Here is a 21,914-nt window from a genome sequence, read left to right on the forward strand (position 1 = left end):
GTATGGGCACCTATAGCAGGCGGCGTCTGAAAAGCTTCCACGCAACAAGCGACGTCTGAAAAGCTTCCGAGAGTCAGGCGGCTAATTAGGGCATGGACTTTAATGCTGACCAGGATATGGACTTTAATGCTGCCCATTCACCAAGTGGACATGACCAATGCCTATAAATAGATGAAGTCTCTACAGAGTTAAGAAGTTCGAAAATTATAAAATCTTTACTCTCTGTATATTGTAGTCATAATTCTAGTTCTGTAGAGGCTGTGCTATGGTGCTAGACGATCAGAAGGGTTGAGAACCACCACCACCGCCGGTCAGGGAGCGGAGGAAGCTAATCTTGAGAAAGACACTTCATCCAATTCCTAAACAAGTGATTGTACACAACGAGATTGAGCCAAAGAAATATAAGAGATTGTATTCTTTGGCTTGACTCAGTTTCTTTCTTCTCATGTATAACTTTCATTCAATTTGATTAAATATTTCTTTTGTAAAGACTCTCTGTTTCTTTATAAAATTCATATATTTGATCTATCATACTTGTCATTGTTTATTTTTTGTTTATGTTGAATGCATAAGTACTTTATGCCAAACTTCATTTCAACGCTCAAGCCAACTTGAAAAATTGGTAAAAAGCGTCTGTAACTTAGATTGTTCGAAAGAATAACTAAACTGCATCAAGTAGGACGCCTAGTACAGCTAGAGATAGACTTACTGGTGTCTATTGCATTCTGTGTTAGACGCATGCATCCTAGAGATAGGTTTTGTATGTTATTCGCATTGAGAAATGTTGAATGAAGTCTAACGCATGAACAAAAGATAGGCAAATCACTCCATCTCATCCGTATCATATTTTAGTTTGTGTACGTTCATCTTAGACTGACGCATCCACTTACATTAAACTCCATTCTCACATGATCCATCACTAACTACTCAACTCTTTTGTATCTCTTGCACAGGCACAACAATTTAGTGTAAATAATACATTTCTCACATTCATTTAGGAAAACCCTACAGTAGATACAACGCAAGGTCTGTGTTTAGTTAACTAAATCCTTGAGTTCGACCCTGGACTTACCAGGAACCTAAATTAGATTTATACTTGGATCTGGTTTAGGAAAACTTGAACGTCATTAGAAAAAGTTGTTGCGTTCTGTGCATATATTTAACGCCCAACGCATTACAATTATTTAAATGCATCGAAGTATAAACACATCACTTATACTTGGAACTTTTCTTCAATTTATTTTATACAATACACTCCTAGAGCAAACCACGATAGCAACGAACACAAATCAATACAGAGCCCACAACTCCTAGATTCTCACACCGAGAATACCAAGGTAGCCTCGTGGTGGTGTCTGCTTGCTGTTCAAGGTTCGAGTGTTGCTCGTTGCTGTTCGAGGAGATTGCTGTGCTGTTGAGCGTTCGTGCTGATTGAACGTTCATGCTGTTTGATCGAGGGATTCGAGAAGAAAAGTTCTTCAAGGGTATATTCACTTGATCTTTAGTGTTATTTTTATGAAGCATGCTGTAATTTAAAGTTTCTGCATAACTATTGCTGTTTGATTGTAAATGTGTATGTTCTGTCACAATGGAGTTTGGAATGATCTTGTTTCCGTTCACTGGTTCTCTTTTAAAAGAGCTCCTTCAGAACAATAATAATGTTTGTTTATTAAACACTTTAATAAACCCTAATCATTCATTGCATGTTTATAATATATTTATCTAATTCATCTTCCAGGTCGGTTTCCAGGTAAGGGTATTCTATTTCAGTCAACTTAAATATCCCATCCTAGACAGAACTTTCCTTAGATAAAGGTCCCTTATAGATATTATATTATATATAATATTTTATTCAACTATAATTTAATCCTATTAAACAGAATTAAAAGATTAAACCTTTTTCTAATCGTTTAGAAATTTTTATTAACATAGGTCTAACGGTGAAATCAATTTTAAACCATTTAAAATGATTTAACTTATGTTTACATGCAACTCTTTATTACAAATTTAATTCTAATTTCATTTAACTTATAATAATTATAAAGTCTAATGAAACAATTAAAACCTATACATGCATCTAATGACATACTTTAAAATTATAATAATTATAATTTCTAAAGTGGTATCATGTTTCAAGCTCTCCATTTTCATTACAACATATATAATAATTATATAATATAGTAATAAAAAATAAGTAACATCCACACATTCATTTAAATTATATATTATAATATTTATAATATAAATGATGCATGAACATGTTATTAATGCATGCTATCATATCATATAACTATGATGCATGATCAAGCTTTTCATTAATAATATTATATTAATGAAACTTTATTAAACATGCATTTGTAATATAACTCTTATGTTAAAAATACATGAGCATGCTAATAATTCACACAACTATATAATATAACACTTATATTAAATATGATGCATGAATAATGTTTATCCTAAGGTGGGATTTTATATTATATGACATACAATATGACCTATATTTAATTTTAACTATACACCAAATTCAAAAATTAAATTAACCAGCAATTTGAACCGAATTTGGGCACCCTTAAAATTAATTAAATTAATATAGCTAATTTATATTAATCTAATTAATTAAAATAAATAAAAACAAACAAAACAAATGAAAACTCTTGCAGAAAACAGAAAAATTGGCTCGAACCCATGACATCATGAATGGAACTGTCGTGCGCAGAGTGTTGCAACGCTGTACCCTAGAATCGTAACGTTACAGCAAAAATCATCATTCCGCTTCGTGTTTGAGCGTCGCGACGTTAGGATACAACATCGCGATGCTGCATTACAATGCATAGGTTTGCTTCGAATTTGCACTGATTTCCTCCATTCTTCATTCCAATCATCAGCAACTCTTGTCAAACTTGAGATTTGAACTTTACATACTCGATAGCAATAATAAATATGCCCAAAAACAACGGACCTTTACATCTTTAGTCATGATCAAAGCAATAATTCTAAGGTGCCAAAACAAAAAAAATTCTCAATTGCGAACCACATTCAAAAGATGCAGAATCGTTCATCACATTCAAAATGTAGAACAAAAATCACAACTAAACTTTGATTTTTTAAACAAATTGAAAAATTAAAATTGTACAATTTGGCTTTGATCCTAATTGAAGGGATTGAATACCAAGCGAAAGTGTGCAAACGCCGTATGATTTCAATTTTCATTTGAAACAAGACAGAGAATATAGAGAAGAACATATAAACCTATTTTATATGATAAACACAATCTATACAGCATACTTGAGAGGATGAAAGGAAGAGAATTGATACTTACCCTGGTAGACAATTACTCTTCACGTTTCCTCTCCGTTGCCTTAAGATCAATCCTTCCCCGATCTCACCTACACAAAAAACGCAACAATCCAAACCCAATGAAATTGAAACTCCTTTGGAAGAAAGAGAGCAAACGATTGCTAGAGAGAAAATCACCTTAAAACTCTTTTTCTTTTCTTTTCTTTTCTTTTTTTTAATCTTCAGAGCAACACCCAAGGAGAGCCATAGGAGGTTGAAGATCAATTCCCTATCACTCTGTGTAAATGTGAATCAACTATCACATATGGAGAGGTGGGGCTCAGAGATTAAAGGGGAGGAAGTTATTAACTTCCTCCAAATTATTTAACATTTAAATAAAATAAATAAAATTATAATAAATACCTTTATTATATATTAATAAAACTATATGTTATATCAAATATAACATATAACCTATAGTTTATATTATATCACATATAATATAATATATAGTTATTAATCTCTCATAAAACTTCATAAAATTAATATAAATCATATTCATATTAATTTTGACCTATAATTTTTATATGAATCATATTCCTATAATTAATATTTGAATCATATTCAAATATTTCTTTCTCCCATAAAAATTTATAATATAATATATCATATACATTATATTAATTATATTTTATATGAATCATATTCATATAATTAATATTTGAATCATATTCAAATATTTATTTTTGTTGTTAAAACTTTATCTTATACTATATCATATGTATTATATTAATTGATTTCTTTTAATTAATTTGACCAATTCAAACTAATCCAAAATTAGTTTGATTCTCATTAATCCTAGTTGGGCTAACGTGAGAACCTTATGAACCTATAAATTGAAGCTCTAATGATACTTAATTAATTAATTAAACTTTTTAATTAAATTAATCAATTTTCATTAACTGTCAGCCACTCCACTAAAGACCGACAGCTACACTCTTCACACTATATATATATATATTTCTGTGTCCTTTGGATATAACCAATCAACAGTGCGTTGACCTCTCATAAACTACTCTTAAGTATAGTTTGGCCAAATTTACCGTTTTGCCCTAGTAGTTACCTCTAACTCTTTAAGTACTACTGATCCTTCTAATGAACAATTAGTTATGAATCCATCTCTAATCAAGAGAGGGTGTGACACCACATAATTCAAGCTCCAGAATCATCCCTTAAGGGAGAAAATTCTCTACTTACCCTAACAATAGGGAATGAGTAAATTCCTTCTTGTATAGCTGCATGCAAATTAAAGAACCGCCTTCATAGTCGGGAGTTCACAACTCACTTAGGGTTCATGTCAAGTCACCTATGACCATTTTGGTAAAATGTAAGTCTCTTCTAGCAATGGTGTTATAAAGAGAGACTATTCATTTCGTGGTCCGATCTTATACAAACTCTTTGTATAGGATAACTTTGCTCACATGTCTTTATATAAATGATCAGGATCAGATCATTTGTAGCACTTTACCACACTTGTAACTACAAAGTGGGTCGTATCCATAGTGTCACCAAGATAAGGTACCCAGCCTTATCCATCTATTATAGACTGTTTAGGTTATTACTTAAACATGATCTATTTGTATGTCTCCACATATATGTTTAAGTTACATAAAATAATGTAGGATCTTAGTTTATTGGATTAAGTAAATGCACATAAAATAACAATGATTTTATTGACAACAATTTGTTTACCGAGGTTTACAAATTTCGAGAATACAAGAGATTTAGGATACCAATCCCAACACAAAGGACTTCAATCTTCAAGTGTGTCAACCTTAAGAGTTAGGAAGATTTCTAATTGTTAGGAGAATTCTCTCTAGGCCCTCTAGAGTGTAAAATTTATGACCCCACAAATGAAGAGAACTCCACTATATATAAAATTCTTTGGTGGACTTTGTGGGTTTGGACTTGGTTGATCCATAGGTTTGACCATTGGTCCCATTTAATTATATTTGAGCCTAATTTGGTATTTGGACCAAATTAAGCCTATTTTTAGGCTCAATTAGATTTTAGCCAAAATTATAATATCAAATTGAACCAAACTAATTTTATCAAATCCAATGGTCATGATAAAAACAAGTGATATCATCGGAATATGCCAATTTATGTCTTCAATTTCAATTTTTGACACATGTTAGCTTTTAATTGGTCATATGTTTGATTATTGGTAATTTTGTCGTTAATTTAGGAAATGATGTGACAATTTGTGGTTGGTCCAAAATTTCTCATTCAACAGCGATGTTTAGATTGTAGAATCAAAAAATAGTTCTAAAAAATAGAGTTTGAGTTGTCTATCAAACATATATTTGCTGAACTCAATGATTTTGAAAACATAAAACATAATCTAGATTGATAATCAAACAGACCATAAGAAATAACCATAAATTTTAATTTTATCAAATTTGACTCTAAATTTATAAAAGTATTGCAGTTTTTATTATTTGTTCAATTTCTACTAATTCTTCAAACTAGTTTAATAAAAAGAAATTGCGAAGTCTTGGTAAATCCACAAATATCAAGTTTTACACGAATTTTATTTGAATGAATACACAAATAAGCCCTAGAATAATACTTTTGCTAAAACTAATATTTTAAAAGAAAAAAACTTTAAAATTCATGACGTTCAAAAATTTTTTAGTCATTTTTCAATATGTATACTATAATTTCATAGAACGGATATATGAGTATAGTACTTTTCTATTATCATTTGAACAAAAACTCATCGAAATATTTTAAGATTGAGGTACTTATTTAAGTTTGAGGTACACTTTTTAATGAATTTGAAAATACAAGGAAATTTTTGTCTAGAATTAAAACTTGACCTCTAAAATTTATTGAGCAAAATGCACTTTTGGCTAGGGTTCATGCATAGTTGGAGCAGGAAATTTAAAATAAGCAATTTAGTTCTTCACGTTTGCAAAATACTTTTAGATAGCGTCCGACTTAACTTTAAATTAACGAAATACTTATTACATTGTTATGTGTTGATGTGAACTAAAAAAAGGTCGAAATATGAACTATGATCCCTACTTGGAAGCAGCGATGAAATCCTTCACATCATGGAGAGTTTGGAGTTTGAAGTCTCAAAAGGGAATATCATCACTGATACCCCAAATCCGAGCCAGTCTTTCTTCAAATAAATTCCTACTTTTATTGATTTTCATGGCTAAATTAAACATCAAACCATTTAATTTTCTACCTTATCATCTTAAAAAGTCAATTATAGTAGATATGTTATATAGTTGTTTGGTGACATTTTTTCATATTTATATTAATCCCTCCAATTTGGTAATAGTAGTTAGCCAAAAATCTAACCGAACATAGCTATCCAAATAATGATACCATTTTTAGTTACCATCCGAATAAAATTAATGCATGGAATATATGAGTTATTGACAAGAAATACGAACGTGAAAAAACTTTGGAATATAAAAGAGAAATCTTGTTTGTCATAGTGCACATAACCTTTTATCATCTTTTGTTCAAAATTTCTACTCATTATTCTTTTCTTATTGAATTTTATAAAAGAACTTTTACCCCTATATATATATATATATCAAACAAGAAGAAAAGAAGTCATATTACTTTGCCAAAAATAAAATGACAAATTATGAAAGATTAGTATTACAACTTAAACATAAGTAGAGATTTGAATCTACAATCTTTTAGAAGGTATTTGGAGTAAGGAGTGAAATAGTGAGAAGTAAGAAGGTTAAGTCTTGGAAGTAGTGAATTCATAAAGCTAGCAGTGTTAGGATTTGATAAAATATAAAGGGATGTTTTTTTAATACCATGACCCACCAACTCCTTGGACCAAACAAGGAGTGAAATTTACAACTCCTATTTTTCAACTTCAACCCCCCAACTCTTTGGATCAAACACACTCTTATAATCTGTTTGAAACCTGATTTCAAGTCAAATGAATTTGAATGAGTAAATTCGAAATGATTTCAATCTAATTTTACTTTAAAAAAAAAAAAAAATTCCAGACTAGAATGATCTGATTTCACATAATTTTATAAAATTTAGAAGTAAATTACTAATTTAACCTTATCATATTCTAACTTTCAATTAATACATCATAGTTAAACTTAAAAGTCCACACCATAAATTCTTAACTTCCTTTTCTTTTTCCATCACCATCCAAACACATAATTTTGAATATATTCATTTCAAATTTTTCTAGTTCCAAACAAAGTAATTAATTTAAAATCATTTCTTGAATTTCAAATTACAAGATTTAAAATCATTTAAAACTTTTTTTTATCTTTTTGGGAAAACTCAGTTTAAACTTTCTTCAATCAAGAAGAGGTTAAGAAATGTTGTTGACATCCCAAATGGCAGGAAAATTAAATTAAATTATGGACATATCATAATAATTGAACAAAAATATGAACCACAACGTGGGTATTATTACAAAAGGCCTGTAATTCTATCTAATACATTAATTACATGGGTAAAGTTTACCAAAAGAAGTACTGCTATCTAAAACATTATTGAATGATTTCACCAGATAATACAGATAGAACATTATCCTAAGATTTATTAAACTAGAACTCACATTATCTCTCAATAAAAAAATGAAGTGAGAGAGGGGAAAACAAGGAAAGAGAAAGTGGAAGAAGAAAATAAAAGTTTTACAAAATCGTAAATGCCTCTTACCTTTTATTATGGAAGTATAGAAGTAAAATCAACCCACTGTGTGTTGTTTGCATCCTTTGGGTCCATAATGCTGGGAGCTGCGCTTCACAGCTTTTCTACATAAATAGCAGTAGTGGATTTGACATGACCAGCAACGTATGTGATTGTTATTCCCAACCTGTTCATTCATTAAAAAAATAGAATTAAATTAATAGAAACACAAACACGTAGTTCTTTTTCCACACACCATCATGTTTAGATCTAGATCAAGCAAACTATAGGCAACAAAAGAATCCTGGGAACGTGGGTAAAGAGATGGAGACCCAGGTTTCGGAATGCTTGATGTTGAGAATCCCACTAAGGGACCTCACAATCTTTCTAAGATCCATGGGTTACTCCTTTCATTGTCAATTGATTTTGAAATGCTCATGTTATCTAAAATACGGTACTAGAGCCCATGAAATCCAAACTGGCATTCGGTCTAAAACAAAAATTGGAATTTGATCCAAGAATGGCGAACTCAAAGAAACACCATCTTGAGTGGCATGTTGAGGATTCCACATTGGAAAAAAAATCAAGGAATCTCACAATCTTTATAAGATACATGTGCAACTCCTCTAATTATCATTTGGTTTTAAGATGAGACTCCATGTTATCTAATACTAGAGGAAAGAGTAATAGCTTGATTCAAAACTCGTTGTCAAGCGCGCCAAAGCTATGAATAGAGGTTGAATCAATTGGAGAAGGAAAACTAAGTTGAAGAATACCATTTGCAAAATGGTAAGACAATTGGGAGCAAGGTAGCTGAAAATGCTCAATTGGAAGATAAAGAAAGAAAACATAGTGGTTTATGTTTTGAGGCAGAAACATTCTTTCTCCTTGATAACACTCTGAATGATGGCTTTATTTTGCCTATCAGAAAAAGAAACTCTGAATCCTAATAGGGAACTAAGTTGAATACCACCATTAAGGAAAGAGATATCAACTCTCAATAATATCTCAAATGTTAAATATTTGGTTCTATACTAACGAGAAATCCAAGATAGACTAGATGAGTGAAAATAGTACAAAATTTTTACATTATGACCCGTTTTCCCCTTCAAATGCATTCTTTTGTTTGTACAGCTCAGCTGGTTCACACACAAAGAATACTTATACACACACCATATCCATTAGTAAACGTGACCTACTCCTACTCACCTTGGCATTAAGTTGACCACAATTAGGACATGGATGACCATTTTCAGGAAAAAGTTCAGCTTGAATCTGGCCCAAGACCTGCCGTGCATTCATGCGCTCTTCCCACTGTTGAATGGCTTCTTGTGGGAACAATTCACATGACCCTTCCCTTCATTTAAGATTAGCGAGTTAGATTCATATATTTATGAGAGTTGCACAATTGATGGAACATTGTAAATCATTAACCAGTCAAGAAGAAGTCAGCAGTAAATTAATGCTTGTTCGCATGAACATACCTGAAATGGTCATATCCATCAATTGCCTTGCTACAGCGGTAACAGAAATACTGTCCACAGTTATTACAAACCATCTTATTGCAACCCTCAGTCCGCGATATTGCCATTTTACAAGATGGGCATAGCTTGGCATCACGAAGTATTTCCTTGACACTAATAAGCTCATTTATCATCTCACGTTCCTTTCGTCTTTGTTCACTACCTAACTGAGATGAATTTTGACGCTCCTGCAGTGTTAAGTAAGAACAATAAATTAACGAGGCTAAGAAACGTAAAAGGTTATTACTTCTAAGGATAAATGCTAATGAATGTCCCTCACAAAACATAAAAATGCACACGGATTGAGTGAACTTGGTACCGAGCTAACCTCAAGAAGACGAAGCTTCATTTCTGGAGTCATACATTCAATCCCGACATGACGTCGCTCACTACAGAGTGTACAAAAACTGAAGTAACACTTAGAGCATTGAGCATCATGATCTACGTCCTCTAGGCAGGGGGTTTCACACCTTGGGCAATAGACCACATCTGACATTGATTCCAGTGTCTTCGTGAGCATCATGGATTCCCATCTTTCAAACTCCTCATCACCAAGCAATTGCTTCAAAAGACCAGGAGGAACCATAACATCACATTTGGCATCTGGACATTTGAGTTTACTTATGGTGCCTTCCTTAACATGCATGCTTGAGTATGTCTCCATGCATTTCCAACAAAAGTAATGCTTACATGGCAATCTAACAAACTTTGAACCTGATTGTGTCCAACCAACAAATGAAGTAACTGGAGTTAAAATATCACATCTGACAGTAAGATTTCTACACAGGCTAAAAGAGAGCAAAATTGATGGCACTCCCAAAATTCAGCAATTATATGACAGTATGACATTATAGACCTACAAAGGTCAGGCTACCACAAGTTCAAAGGATTTTCATCCACTTGGATCAGCTAATTAGGATATATCATGATGCCTGGACAGGATGGAAATTTTGTTGGGGATAATCATAAGTTAATGGTTCCATTTAATAGAAAATTGATGGTATTCCCAAAATTCAGCAATTATATGACAGTATGTCATTATAGACGTACAAAGGTCAGGTTACCACAAGTTCAAAGGATTTTCATCCACTTGGATCAGCTAATTAGGATATATCATGATGCCTAGACAGGATGAAATTTTGTTGGGGATAATCATAAGTTAATAGTTCCATTTAATAGGGTTTTAAGAAGCACAATATTAGCCTATGAAGTTTGAAGGGAGGAGTTTCCACAAGGAGATCAGATCAGGACCTTTTTTTCCCGTTTGTTTCTCCAATATCAAAATATTGCTATGGATATTCACCCCCAAAACAAAGGCCACCTTTTTGTTAATGCAGACAATTAGTGATTATGCAAAGAAAATTGACCCCCACCCCACCCATGAGTTAAATGGGATTCCATCGATAAATAGGCCAAGGCATTTTCTATTCCTAACAGGACAGGTATTGCTGTTCTGACTAACAACAGAATATCTTCTTAGGGTAGGATAGTCAGTCAAATTGTGTACAGATAAATTGTCTGCTCTTTACAATTGCAACTCTCTTCAGTGTCCAGCCTCAGTGAAGGGAAAGGCATACCCAAAGCTAGTGACTGACACCATTTCCCAAAATCTTTCCTTTTATTCTATTATGCAATCTGATGTTAGACGCTTGAAGTAATTAATATGTTACAAATGATTGTTATTAAAATTATTCACGCTGATGCATACATGCAAAAGTAGAAGTTGAGAACAATAGCATCTTATCTTGAGCCAGTGATGGAGCTTACCTGCATACTGACTTAAACAGATGCAGCATTCCTGCAAATTCATGCAGAAGTCCTCATCACGTCTCTGATTGTCATAATTTATTATTGCAGGAACATCAACTTCTGGAGAAACACTTCCTGAAACTGCCCGAGTATCTCTTGAATGTCCCTTGTCGTAAGGACCAAGCATAATCGCTTTATCTAACTGAAGATAAGCCAGAGATGACATTTGTAGCCATTCTACCCATTGATATACAACTTCCTGCCCCAGTTGTTCAGTCCATATCCCATCCAACACAGAGCAAAGACTGGAAATTCTAGCAGAGTCCAACCACTGAATAGAAATTGTATAATATGGAGGTAGGTGACTAGGATACGATTTTGGTAATAAACAGGTCAAAACAATGGGGTTAAGATACTTGACTTTGAACGAAAAGGAGCATTCGTCTGAGTTAGGACTTTTGATCTCAAGAGAAACAGATGAACTAAGCTTTGCAGTAACAGTAATATCACCAGGATTCTCAATGTGTATGAAGATCTGCAGAATAATAGCATAGGTTTGAGGTCCAAATTCCAAAGTATTTGTATGTAACAGTAATTATAAATTTCTTGGATGGTTGTGAACCTGGAAACGGCGCTGCCCTTTATATTCATCGAGGATATAGACATTTTCTCCATATATGGACTCCAAAGCCAGCAACTACAGAAGATTAACCAATAAAACAATAAATAAGATGCAAATTACTTCCATAACAGGATGAGAGACAGTTCAAGATTGGACATGAAAGCCAAATATCTAAGAACAAAAGTGAATTGGTAGAAAATTGCATGCAGGGGAACGAATACTACAACACAAAACGTATATAAACAAACTTCACTGAAAACTATCAATTTCGCTTTCATATCAGACGCAATTCACAATAATTAGATACCTCATCTTCCTGCAACTGATCATTAATCCTTAGCTGCTCCTCCGACAACTCCGGCTCCTCGGAACTGCGCTGCAGCATCTCTAACCTACAGTAAACATCATCCACAGCCTCACTTGAGCCAGAATTTCCAGCTGTCTGGTCTTTAATCTCACAGTTCGAATTCGCAACATCGACTTCCACAGGATTTTCCTCACAAGTGAAAGATTCTATTCCATCGGCCAAAGCACTCACCTCCGCTTCCTGGACAGGTTGGGGACGAGGGCGGCGGCGAATCCGATGCTCGTATTTGAAATTAGGACCGGTAGAAGAACGATTACCGAGGTCCGAGCGTAGTGAGCCGGAAGTAGAAGCGTGATTGTGTGTTTGATTCGTGTGTTTGGCGACCCAAACCTCTTGTGTTTGATTCCGATCAGCCCACTGGCCTCCTCTTCCGGTCTTTCGCATCACGAATTCCGGTAAAGGATCGAGAAGTTCGATCAGAAGAAGATTCAAATTTAACTATTGAAGCTTTGATTGTTATTAAGATTTACGTGGACGGCGGCAAATGAGAATTCTCAGGTCAGAGCATTGCACGTCCTTCACAAGTTGTAAGTTGTAACTGGAAAACTGAATGCCAAATATCAATTTATAGATTTTTTTTTAAAAAATAATGTTTTTTAAATATATTTTTTAATATATAAGGACAAAAATAGGATTGGAGGGAAAGTATTCCAAAAATAGGTTTTTAAATCGTGTACCGGTATACGATTATACCCTTGTACCCGGTACACGATTAACTCTAAATCGTGTACCATGTATATGAGTTTCTGTCCATCTGGCGTGCGCAGTCTACCGTGGCAGTCATGCAGGGTTGACTGAGTCGTGTACCCGGTACATGACTCCCTCCTCCATTAAATATGTCGCGCCTCTTCTTCTTCCTCATCTGACCTTCTACCTTCTCCGTCCCACTCAAGCTTTGCCTTATTTTACCTTCTTTTGTTGCGTTTCTCTATCCAAAATTTCGAAATCTTCCTCATTTTGCTTCTATCTTGTGCATCCATATGCCTCCATTTGCTCGTCCGTCCAAAATTGTTCAAAATCGTCCTCCATTTGTTCGTCCGTCCAAAATCGTCCTAACGCTTCTGTGGTAAAATTATTTCTCTAGTTGTTTTTCAATATATAATCTTCCTATATATATCATTTTGTTTGCATTTGGACTGAACTTAATGTATAGTTTATGGATCTATAATTTATTCGTTGGGTTGAATCTAGAAATATATGTATATATTTGTTTATTTGTTGGGCTGATTTTAATGTAATTTATGAACTTAGAAATTAGATTTTGTTGAGCTATTTTTCTGGATGATTATGTTTGTTTATTTGTTTGACTATTTTTTTGTTTGGCTATTTTTTTTTATGATTAATTCGATTATGTATTTATTGGGTTGAATGTAGAAATATATGTATATGTTTATAAAAATGAAGATTGATTCATATATATATATATATATATATTATTTTGTTTGCATTTGGGTTGAATTAAATGTATGATTCATGGATATATTATTTTGTTTTTATTTGGGCTAATTTAAATGTATATGCATTTTAGATTTGGGCTGATTTAAATGTATAGTTTATGGATCTTAAATTTGGGCTGATTTAAATGTATAGTTTATGGATCTTAGATTTGGGCTGATTTAAATGTATAGTTTATGGATCTTAGATTTGGACACGTATAATATTTAGATCTTATATGTTGAATTTAGAAATTGGATTTTGTTGGGTTGACATATTAACCTTTTTTTTTTTGTGAAAAAATCATAATAAATATGTGATGCGTTCTAAAGATTTAGTTATTCTTGAACTTGGAAATGATGGAGATAGTGACATTGACGTTGAAGTTGATGAATTATTTGGACACAACAGTAGTAGGGAACATGATCTTGAGTTGGTACCGTCGGAAATGTTCACCCAAATAGATTGGGAAATGACAAATTCAACATGTGAACTAGGGTCTACTTTGGAAGAAAGGAATATAGGTGTAGATAACTGTAGTTTAATACAAAAAGGAATGTTGTTTAATACCAAAGAAAATTTACAGCTTGCTGTAAAAAAAATATTGTGTGACAGAACACTACGAAATTGCTGTAGTAGAATCAAATCAAGATCTTTGGTATGTTAAATGTAAATCATGGAGTGACGGTTGTGCTTGAAGGTTATTGGCATATCGGCGTAAAACTCATGGGATGTTCAAAACCACCAAACTTCAAGGAGAACACTCATGTTTGTTTTCAGAATTGACACAGGATCATTCACAGCTTGATTCAAATTTTATGAGTATTGAAATTCAATTTTTGGTAAGAGCTGATCCTGGATACCTGTGGCACTACTCCAAGAAGCCATTAAAAAACAATATGGCTATAATGTTAATTATAGACGGGTGTGACAAGCCAAGAGAAAAGCGTTGATTGCTGTGTTTGGTGATTGGGAGAAATCATATTTGGAGCTTTACTGCTCTTGTTCATTACAATCCAGGAACACGAACAGATTGGTTTTTCCTTCCCTCTGATATGCCAGGTACGACTATTTTTGGACGAGTTTTTTGGTCCTTTGATCCTGCAAGAGAAGGGTTCAACTATTGTAGGCTATTAATCTAAATCGATGGAACTCATCTCTATGGAAAGTATAAGGGGAAATTATTGACAGCCTTATCTATTGATGCAAACTGACATATATTTTTTCTTACTTTTGCTATCGTCGAAGGTGAAAATTCGTCCAGTTGGTCATGATTTTTGTGGGCATTGTGTGAATATGTTACCTAAAGAGAGGGTATTTGCTTGATTTCTGATAGACATAAGGGCATTCTTGGTACACTTAATAATGAAGAAATTGGTTGGAGTGAACCCAGAGCGTACCATTGATATTGTCTTCACCATGTTGCCAGTAATTTCAATACGAAATAAAAATCAAAGCAACTAAAAAATTTGGTGTTTAAGACAGGAAATCAACACCAAAGGCGTAAGTTCATTCGGTGCATGAAAGAATTGAAACAATTGCACCCTGAATGTCTTGAATATTTTTCAGATATTGACTTGGAAAAATGGACTCAGTTACAAGACGATGGGTATCGCTATAGGTGGATGACATGCAATGCAGCTGAATGCATAAACAGTGTTTTCAAAGGTGCTAGAATGTTACCAATTACTTCTTTGGTTAGGCTAATTCTATCACACAATACTATATTTTGAACACCGAAGACAAGAAATCACACCTCTCGGGCCATGAGAAGGTGTGTGACGCCACATCGTTCAAGCCTGGGATCAACCCTTAAGGGAGTTATCTATCTACTTACCCCTGCTTCAGGGAAGGAGTGAATTCCATTTTTTGTAGCTAAGTTCCCAGCTCCCAGATCGGACGAATTCCCAAAGTGGTAGGTTTGAGTCGGCGACCTGGCCACTCGCACTCATGCAAATCAAAGGACCGCCCTCAATGGCAAGAGTTTCCAACTCATTTAGGATTGAGGTCATGTTACCTATGGTCATCCTATTGAAGTGAAGTCTATGTCATGAACGATGTTATAAGACGAGACGTTAACACTTCGTGGTCAGGTCTTATACAAACTCTTTGTATAGGATGCTCCGCTCGCATGTCCCCTGCACGAATGATCAGGATCAGACCATCTGTACAAGTCACAACACTTGTAACCATTCCATAAAGAAGCCGTATCCATAGCATTACCAAGATAAGGTTTCCCTCCTATATCCATATACTACAGACCATTTTGGTTATCACTTAAGACATGATCCATTTGTATGTCACCACATACATACTTAAGTTACATAAATACAACTAGGGATTTTAGTTTATTGGTTTGTGATCAAACAAATAAAACATCAAATGTGTGCAAAGTCAAGAAGTGAAGTAAATATCATATATTATACATCACAAGCATTCATACAAACTGTTTACAAACTACAGGACACGAGACTTTAGGGTATCATCCCCGATAGCTCCTTAAGTCCCACTTATCCTCTGATGAACGATTGGTTTTTTATCCAATCACTAAATTGAGTCCCTCTCAGGCCAATGAGAGGATGGGGCCCCTTGCTCAATACCTAGAATCAATACTTAAGAGAACAACCTCTCTATTATCCTTAAATCGGGTAGGAGTGAATTTCATCTTGCACCCTATGTCCCCAGCTATCTACTCGATCTTATCCCTAAAATGGGAAGTTTATTGAGCTAGCGCTGTTGAGCCAACCCTCACCTATGCAAATATAAGGATAATTTCGAATAAACAGGAGTTCATAGTTAGCTTAGGATTTAGGTCGAGTTACCTAGGTCATCGATTTGAAATAGTCAGTCTTAAACAGTAAACAACGTTATAAAGTAAGAGTGACTTATTTCTTAGTCCTAGTCTTATTACAAACTCATTGCATAAAATGACTCCACTCACATGTCTCCACATTAACGATCTAGGATAAAATCGTTTGTACTATCTACTGTTGGGTTGTATGTCCTAAAACTCGCAGTTTGTAAAGTTAAACATTTTCTATTATATTCAACATTTCTTCAATAAAGTTGTTATTGAATCTTTAAATTGCATTCGTAAAGTCTAAATCCAATAAACTAAGATCCATGGTATATGAATACTTGAACTTTATGTAGAGATATAAAGATGGGTCAAGTTCGAGTAAATAGCCAAAACAGTTTATAGCATACGAATAAGGTTGGATGCCTTATTCTGGTAACACTATCGGATGCGGCCTACTCTGTAGTTATTACAAGTTGTTGCAAAGATGCTACAAACAAAGTGATCCTCATTCGTTCATATATTGATATGAGGAGTAGGGGCGTCCTATGCAATAAGTTTGCATAAGATTGGACCAAGAAATAAGTCACTCTTACTTTATAACGTTGTTTACTGTTTAAGATTGATTATTTTGCTTAGATGACCAATGTAACTCGATCTTAATCGTGAGCTAACTGTGAACTTCTGTTTATTCGAGATTATCTTTAGATTTTCATAGGTGAAGATTGGCTTAATAGCGTCAGCTCAATAAGTTTCCCATTTCAAGGGTAAGACCAGGTAGATAGCTGGGGACATAGGGTGCAATAAGAAGTTCACGCCTACTCGATTTAGGGATAGAAGAAAGGTTGTTCTCTTAAGTACTGAATCTAGGTCTTAAACAAGGGGCCCCACCCTCTCATTGGTCCAAAAGGGATCCGGTTTAGTGATTACATCACAAACCAATTGTTCATTAGAGGATCAGTGGAACTTAAGGAGCAAGATGTATTATCAGGGGTAAAACGACATATTGACCCAACCGTTATTACGAACAACCTGTGAAGGGTCGACTTACTGGTTATGGTTAAATCATGTAGACACAAATATATTTACAGTGAGGAGAGTGCAACTATTGAGTTATAGTGGTGTGACTTGATAGTTAATGAATGCTGGTTAATTTGGTCTAAAGAGTTTTAGTCAATTAATCATAAATCGTTGAAGCCTATGATCTATAGGTCCATAAGGTCCTTCTACTAGCTCGTAAAACATGAACACCTTGAATTAATAAATTGAGTGAATTTGGAACGATATCAATTTGAATTGTTTAAGTTGAATTTCAATTTGAAAATGTTCAAATTGGTATTAGGGTTTGAATTTAAATAAATTCTAATTCAAATTAGGGTTTTTATAATTATATTCGATATAATTAAACTTTTAATTTGTTGAAATTAAACGAAATTGGAGAGTTTATAATATTTAAATATTGATTACATGAATAGGATTCATGTTTAAAATTAGGTGTGTGATTAATTTAATATGTTTAATTAATTAAAAATCAAATTAATTCAAATTTTAATTCAATTTATGAAATTGATTTTTTTAGATTTAATTAATTATAAATTAATTAAATTTAATATTAATTAATTATGAACTGATTAATTGAATTTTGAATTTAAAGAAAAAATGGAAAATGGAGTTGGAAGTAGGAATTTCCTATTTTCCTCCAAGCAGGAGGTGCTTCTCATGAAATACACACAATTAATCCCACCATGAATTTGAAGTAGTTGCTGGCATTTGATGTCTACTAAAGTGCTTGCATGTTTATAATGTTTAAAACTCTTCATTTTTGCTAAGATTGAAGGGGGCTGAAGCTGAAATTTTGATTTCTGTAACTTCATCTTCTTCCTCACAAAACCCACAATTCTAACTTCACAAATTCACTCAAATTTGAGTTCCACCACTCAAATTCAAGGTTAGAAATAGTAGAAAAGATCTCTTGGTGGTTCACTGTTAATTTAGAGTTGAATTCGAATGAAGAGCAACTTGGATTTGTAAGAATTCATCAAAGGTATGTTTATTTGAAACCCACTTGTGATTTTCTGCAAAACCATGCTTTAGAACTCAAACTAAATGTAATTAGAGTGCTTATTGATTATGTTTGCTTCCGTTACATGCTAGTATATCCTATCATCTACAAAGTGGGTCGCGTCCAATAGTGTTACCAGAATAAAGCACCCAACCTTATTCATATACTATAGACCATTTTAGTTATTTACTCAAACTTGATCCAGTCTCCATATAAAGTTCAAGTATTCATGTAATAGTCATGGATCTTAGTTTATTGGATTTAGTCTATATAAGTACAATTTACCTATTCAACAACAGTTTTATTGAATAAATATCAATAACATCTTTATTAATAATAGAAAAAAATTTTAACATTACAAATTGCGAGTTTTAGGACATACAACCCAACAATTTTGGGGGTATGATAACGGATCTCGATGAATAGTAGGTTCAATTGGAGGTGCTACGTGCAATAGCCTCTTGTATATTGGGGTGATACATATGCACGCTCATCATCTGACATGTCCAGTACCATATTTACCACAGTCTGTACAACATTTCAGAAAATGTCTGAGTTTTGGGTGATTTGTCTATTATTAAGATTCATAAGAATAAATACTTACTGATGCAGAATTAAAAATATTATCTTGCAAGGTTAGAAGCGGTGTTGGTCGCAGGTAACTCTGACGAAGTATTCGAGGGATAGCAATTGTATTTAATTTTGTTGCAGCAACACCATCTATCGTGGACAATGTCCCGTACAACCAAACTTATAAAATTTTGCACAAAGCATTAGAAACAAATGTCATGTAAGCGCCAAATTGCATATGGTGAATTGATTAAATTATAATGATGTAGCCAAACAACTTTACCTAAAACAAAGTGGAAACCTAAGAAGGCTGAACTTTATGACATAAGATGGATTTGTTGCTGCATTGTCCCTGTACGTCCTAGCCTTCCCAATGCACACCCATTGCAAACCACCCAAGGTCCTGTCTTATAACATTGAACCCTAATCCATATTGTTGAAACAGTCAAGATCATTAGTACCTTGAAATAGATACGAATCAATGGACGTATGCTTGTCCTTTCCCATCATTGTAAGCTCCATGTAGTATACTAATGAAACTTTGACAACATCTTCATCGTTAGCAAACTCACATTCCGGGTACTCTTTCTCCAAGTCAAACAATGTTAGTCCTTCACGCTTGAAATACGTGTCTCGCAAACGATAACCAACAAATTTTGTCCGCTCAATGATAAGTGTGGGCGACCACAATCCCAACACCAATAAGAATTCTACTTTCTTAAACGTCACTGTGCTCCCTATAATATTGAATGTCATACACTCTTCTCTGTCGTCCACAATCTCTCTCAATAAGGCCTCATGAATGAGACCACTACTGAATATAATATTCAAATAAATAAAGCCACCGAATATTGTTCTTCTAAACATATCCAATTGTGCAGGACTCAACTTCCTCTTGATAACAATGTTCGTATGCTTGATATGGGATAAAGTGGTGTACTGAGCAGGATACCAGTCGACCCTCAGAAATCTTGAATGGATTTGTTCCATGTCAACTATGCAATAATTTTTAAATATAGATATTCGACTGATACGTTTAAGTTACTGTTTAGGTTAGCGTTACTTATTTACTGTTTTCATTCGGGTTTAAGGTCATGGTCAAATTCCCTTGATGACTGATCATACGCGTATCAGAATCGCAAATGGAAACGAAAACGCAAACGCAAGCATAAACGAAAACAAAAATGGTAACCTTAATCAATTGCAAAGATTTAAGATCTAATCAATATACCAAACGATAACTTTAGAACAATGTAGTAGAACAAATATAACATTCAATGTCATCATTTCAATGCAACTACAGTGTCAATGGTAAAATTGACTTTGTTTTATCAAAGTCCAAGTACAAGTTCATAGAAATTGAAAAAAAAAATGTCGCGATTTTTTATGAACAGTTATGTAGAGATCTCATCGAGCTCGTTGGTTTCTTCACTTTGACTTAGTTCCCAGTTGACAACGAGCAGATACTAATAGAGCATAATAATTGGAAATGGTGTACTTATTGATGACCGAACGCGCATATACTAAACCCTAAAATGTCATTTGGATGTTAGAGCAAGAGGAAGAAGAAGAAGACACTCAAACATTCCATATATGTTTTCAAAAAGTTTGCAAAAGTGGGGGTTCTATCAGTTGTCCAAAAATTTGGTTTACAATGGAATGTATGTTCGTTATCTTGCTTTGTCTATTCAATTTTAACAATAAGTAAATAATCTGAATAGGGATTAGATTACCTTTATAAAATGCATAGGTAAATGTGATCAATTGCAATCAAATAAGTATTACAATTGAGGTCCACTTCCATTCATCCACCAATACAATCTAATTCCAATTACACTAAAATACATTATGTTTACGTTGACCTAAATTTAAGGGAAGGTATTAATTGTTATAACATAAAGTTGATAGTTATAAATTGGATTTTTTTTAAATAATGTTTTTTTAAAATATAATGACAAAAATAGGGTTGGAAGGAAACTTTTTCTCAGAATAGGTGTTTGGAAAAACTATTGACAAAATTAGGATAGTGAAATCGTGTACCGGGTACACGATTGCCAAACTCGTGTACACGGTACACGAGTATCGTTTAATCCAGTCAGCACCACGTCGGCTGACTGGTTGACCGGTCAGACGCAAACTCGTGGACCCGATCCACGATTTGCTTATTTTTTTTCCATTTCTTGTTTTTTTAAAAAGTGTGTTGGCTATTTTCTTTTTTTAATTGTAGATGTACAACAATATTAAAACTTTAGGAATTGGTCCAAATTCCTTCATTATTAAACTTAATTATGTATTTAATCTACAATGAAAACATCTTGCACTCATATTAAAAAAAAATTTCATGATATTAAAGAATATTTATAATTCGTTCTTTAATTTACAATTTGAAAATGAAAGTTTACATGAAATTTAAAAACGACCCCCTGGCCCTTACCCCTCATGGGGTTGTCTTCATGTCCCTCTAAATTAGGTTCACCCTGTTGTCGCTCTCGTCTACGACGAATACGTCTTCAATCAGTGTCAACAACATTGAGTCATCTTATTTGTTGAATAATACCGTCTATGTTGACCAACGTTTGCTGACACATTGAACCCAATTCTGGTAAGTTGTTCTGCACTGAATATTGTTGAATATCGCTAATAAAATTATTCTGTACAATAAAAAAATAAATAAATATTAAACAATATTCATATCATATATATGGAAAATTTCTGATTTTAAATCTCTTACCATGCAGTAATAGTAAGCGCCGTCAGGTGTGATAAATCACCTCGTGATCGAATTGTACCAGGAAAAGTAGTCGTCTGATACAGCTGGC

At 33.6% G+C, this 21,914-nt stretch overlaps 2 protein-coding genes across 2 annotated transcripts; both read right to left on the bottom strand.

Moving 5' to 3' along the window:
* Positions 1–7,688: 7,688 nt before the first annotated feature.
* On the bottom strand, positions 7,689–12,772 carry NHL8 (NDR1/HIN1-like 8). The gene is made up of 7 exons (XM_039033077.2): positions 12,173–12,772; positions 11,866–11,940; positions 11,262–11,778; positions 9,823–10,208; positions 9,456–9,682; positions 9,181–9,328; positions 7,689–8,158 (listed from the first exon to the last, which is right to left on the bottom strand). Exons 1-7 carry the CDS (start codon positions 12,614–12,616, stop codon positions 8,030–8,032), a joined length of 1,926 nt encoding a protein of 641 aa, XP_038889005.1. The 5' UTR covers positions 12,617–12,772; the 3' UTR covers positions 7,689–8,029.
* Positions 12,773–19,518: 6,746 nt separating this feature from the next.
* LOC120077203 (uncharacterized) lies at positions 19,519–20,085 on the bottom strand. Its single transcript, XM_039031107.1, has one exon. It carries the CDS (start codon positions 20,083–20,085, stop codon positions 19,519–19,521), a length of 567 nt encoding a protein of 188 aa, XP_038887035.1.
* Positions 20,086–21,914: the final 1,829 nt, after the last annotated feature.

This window comes from Benincasa hispida, chromosome 5 (genome assembly GCF_027475165.1).
Source record: "Benincasa hispida cultivar pf3 chromosome 5, pf3_genome.v1.1, whole genome shotgun sequence".
NCBI classification, from domain to species: domain Eukaryota; kingdom Viridiplantae; phylum Streptophyta; class Magnoliopsida; order Cucurbitales; family Cucurbitaceae; genus Benincasa; species Benincasa hispida.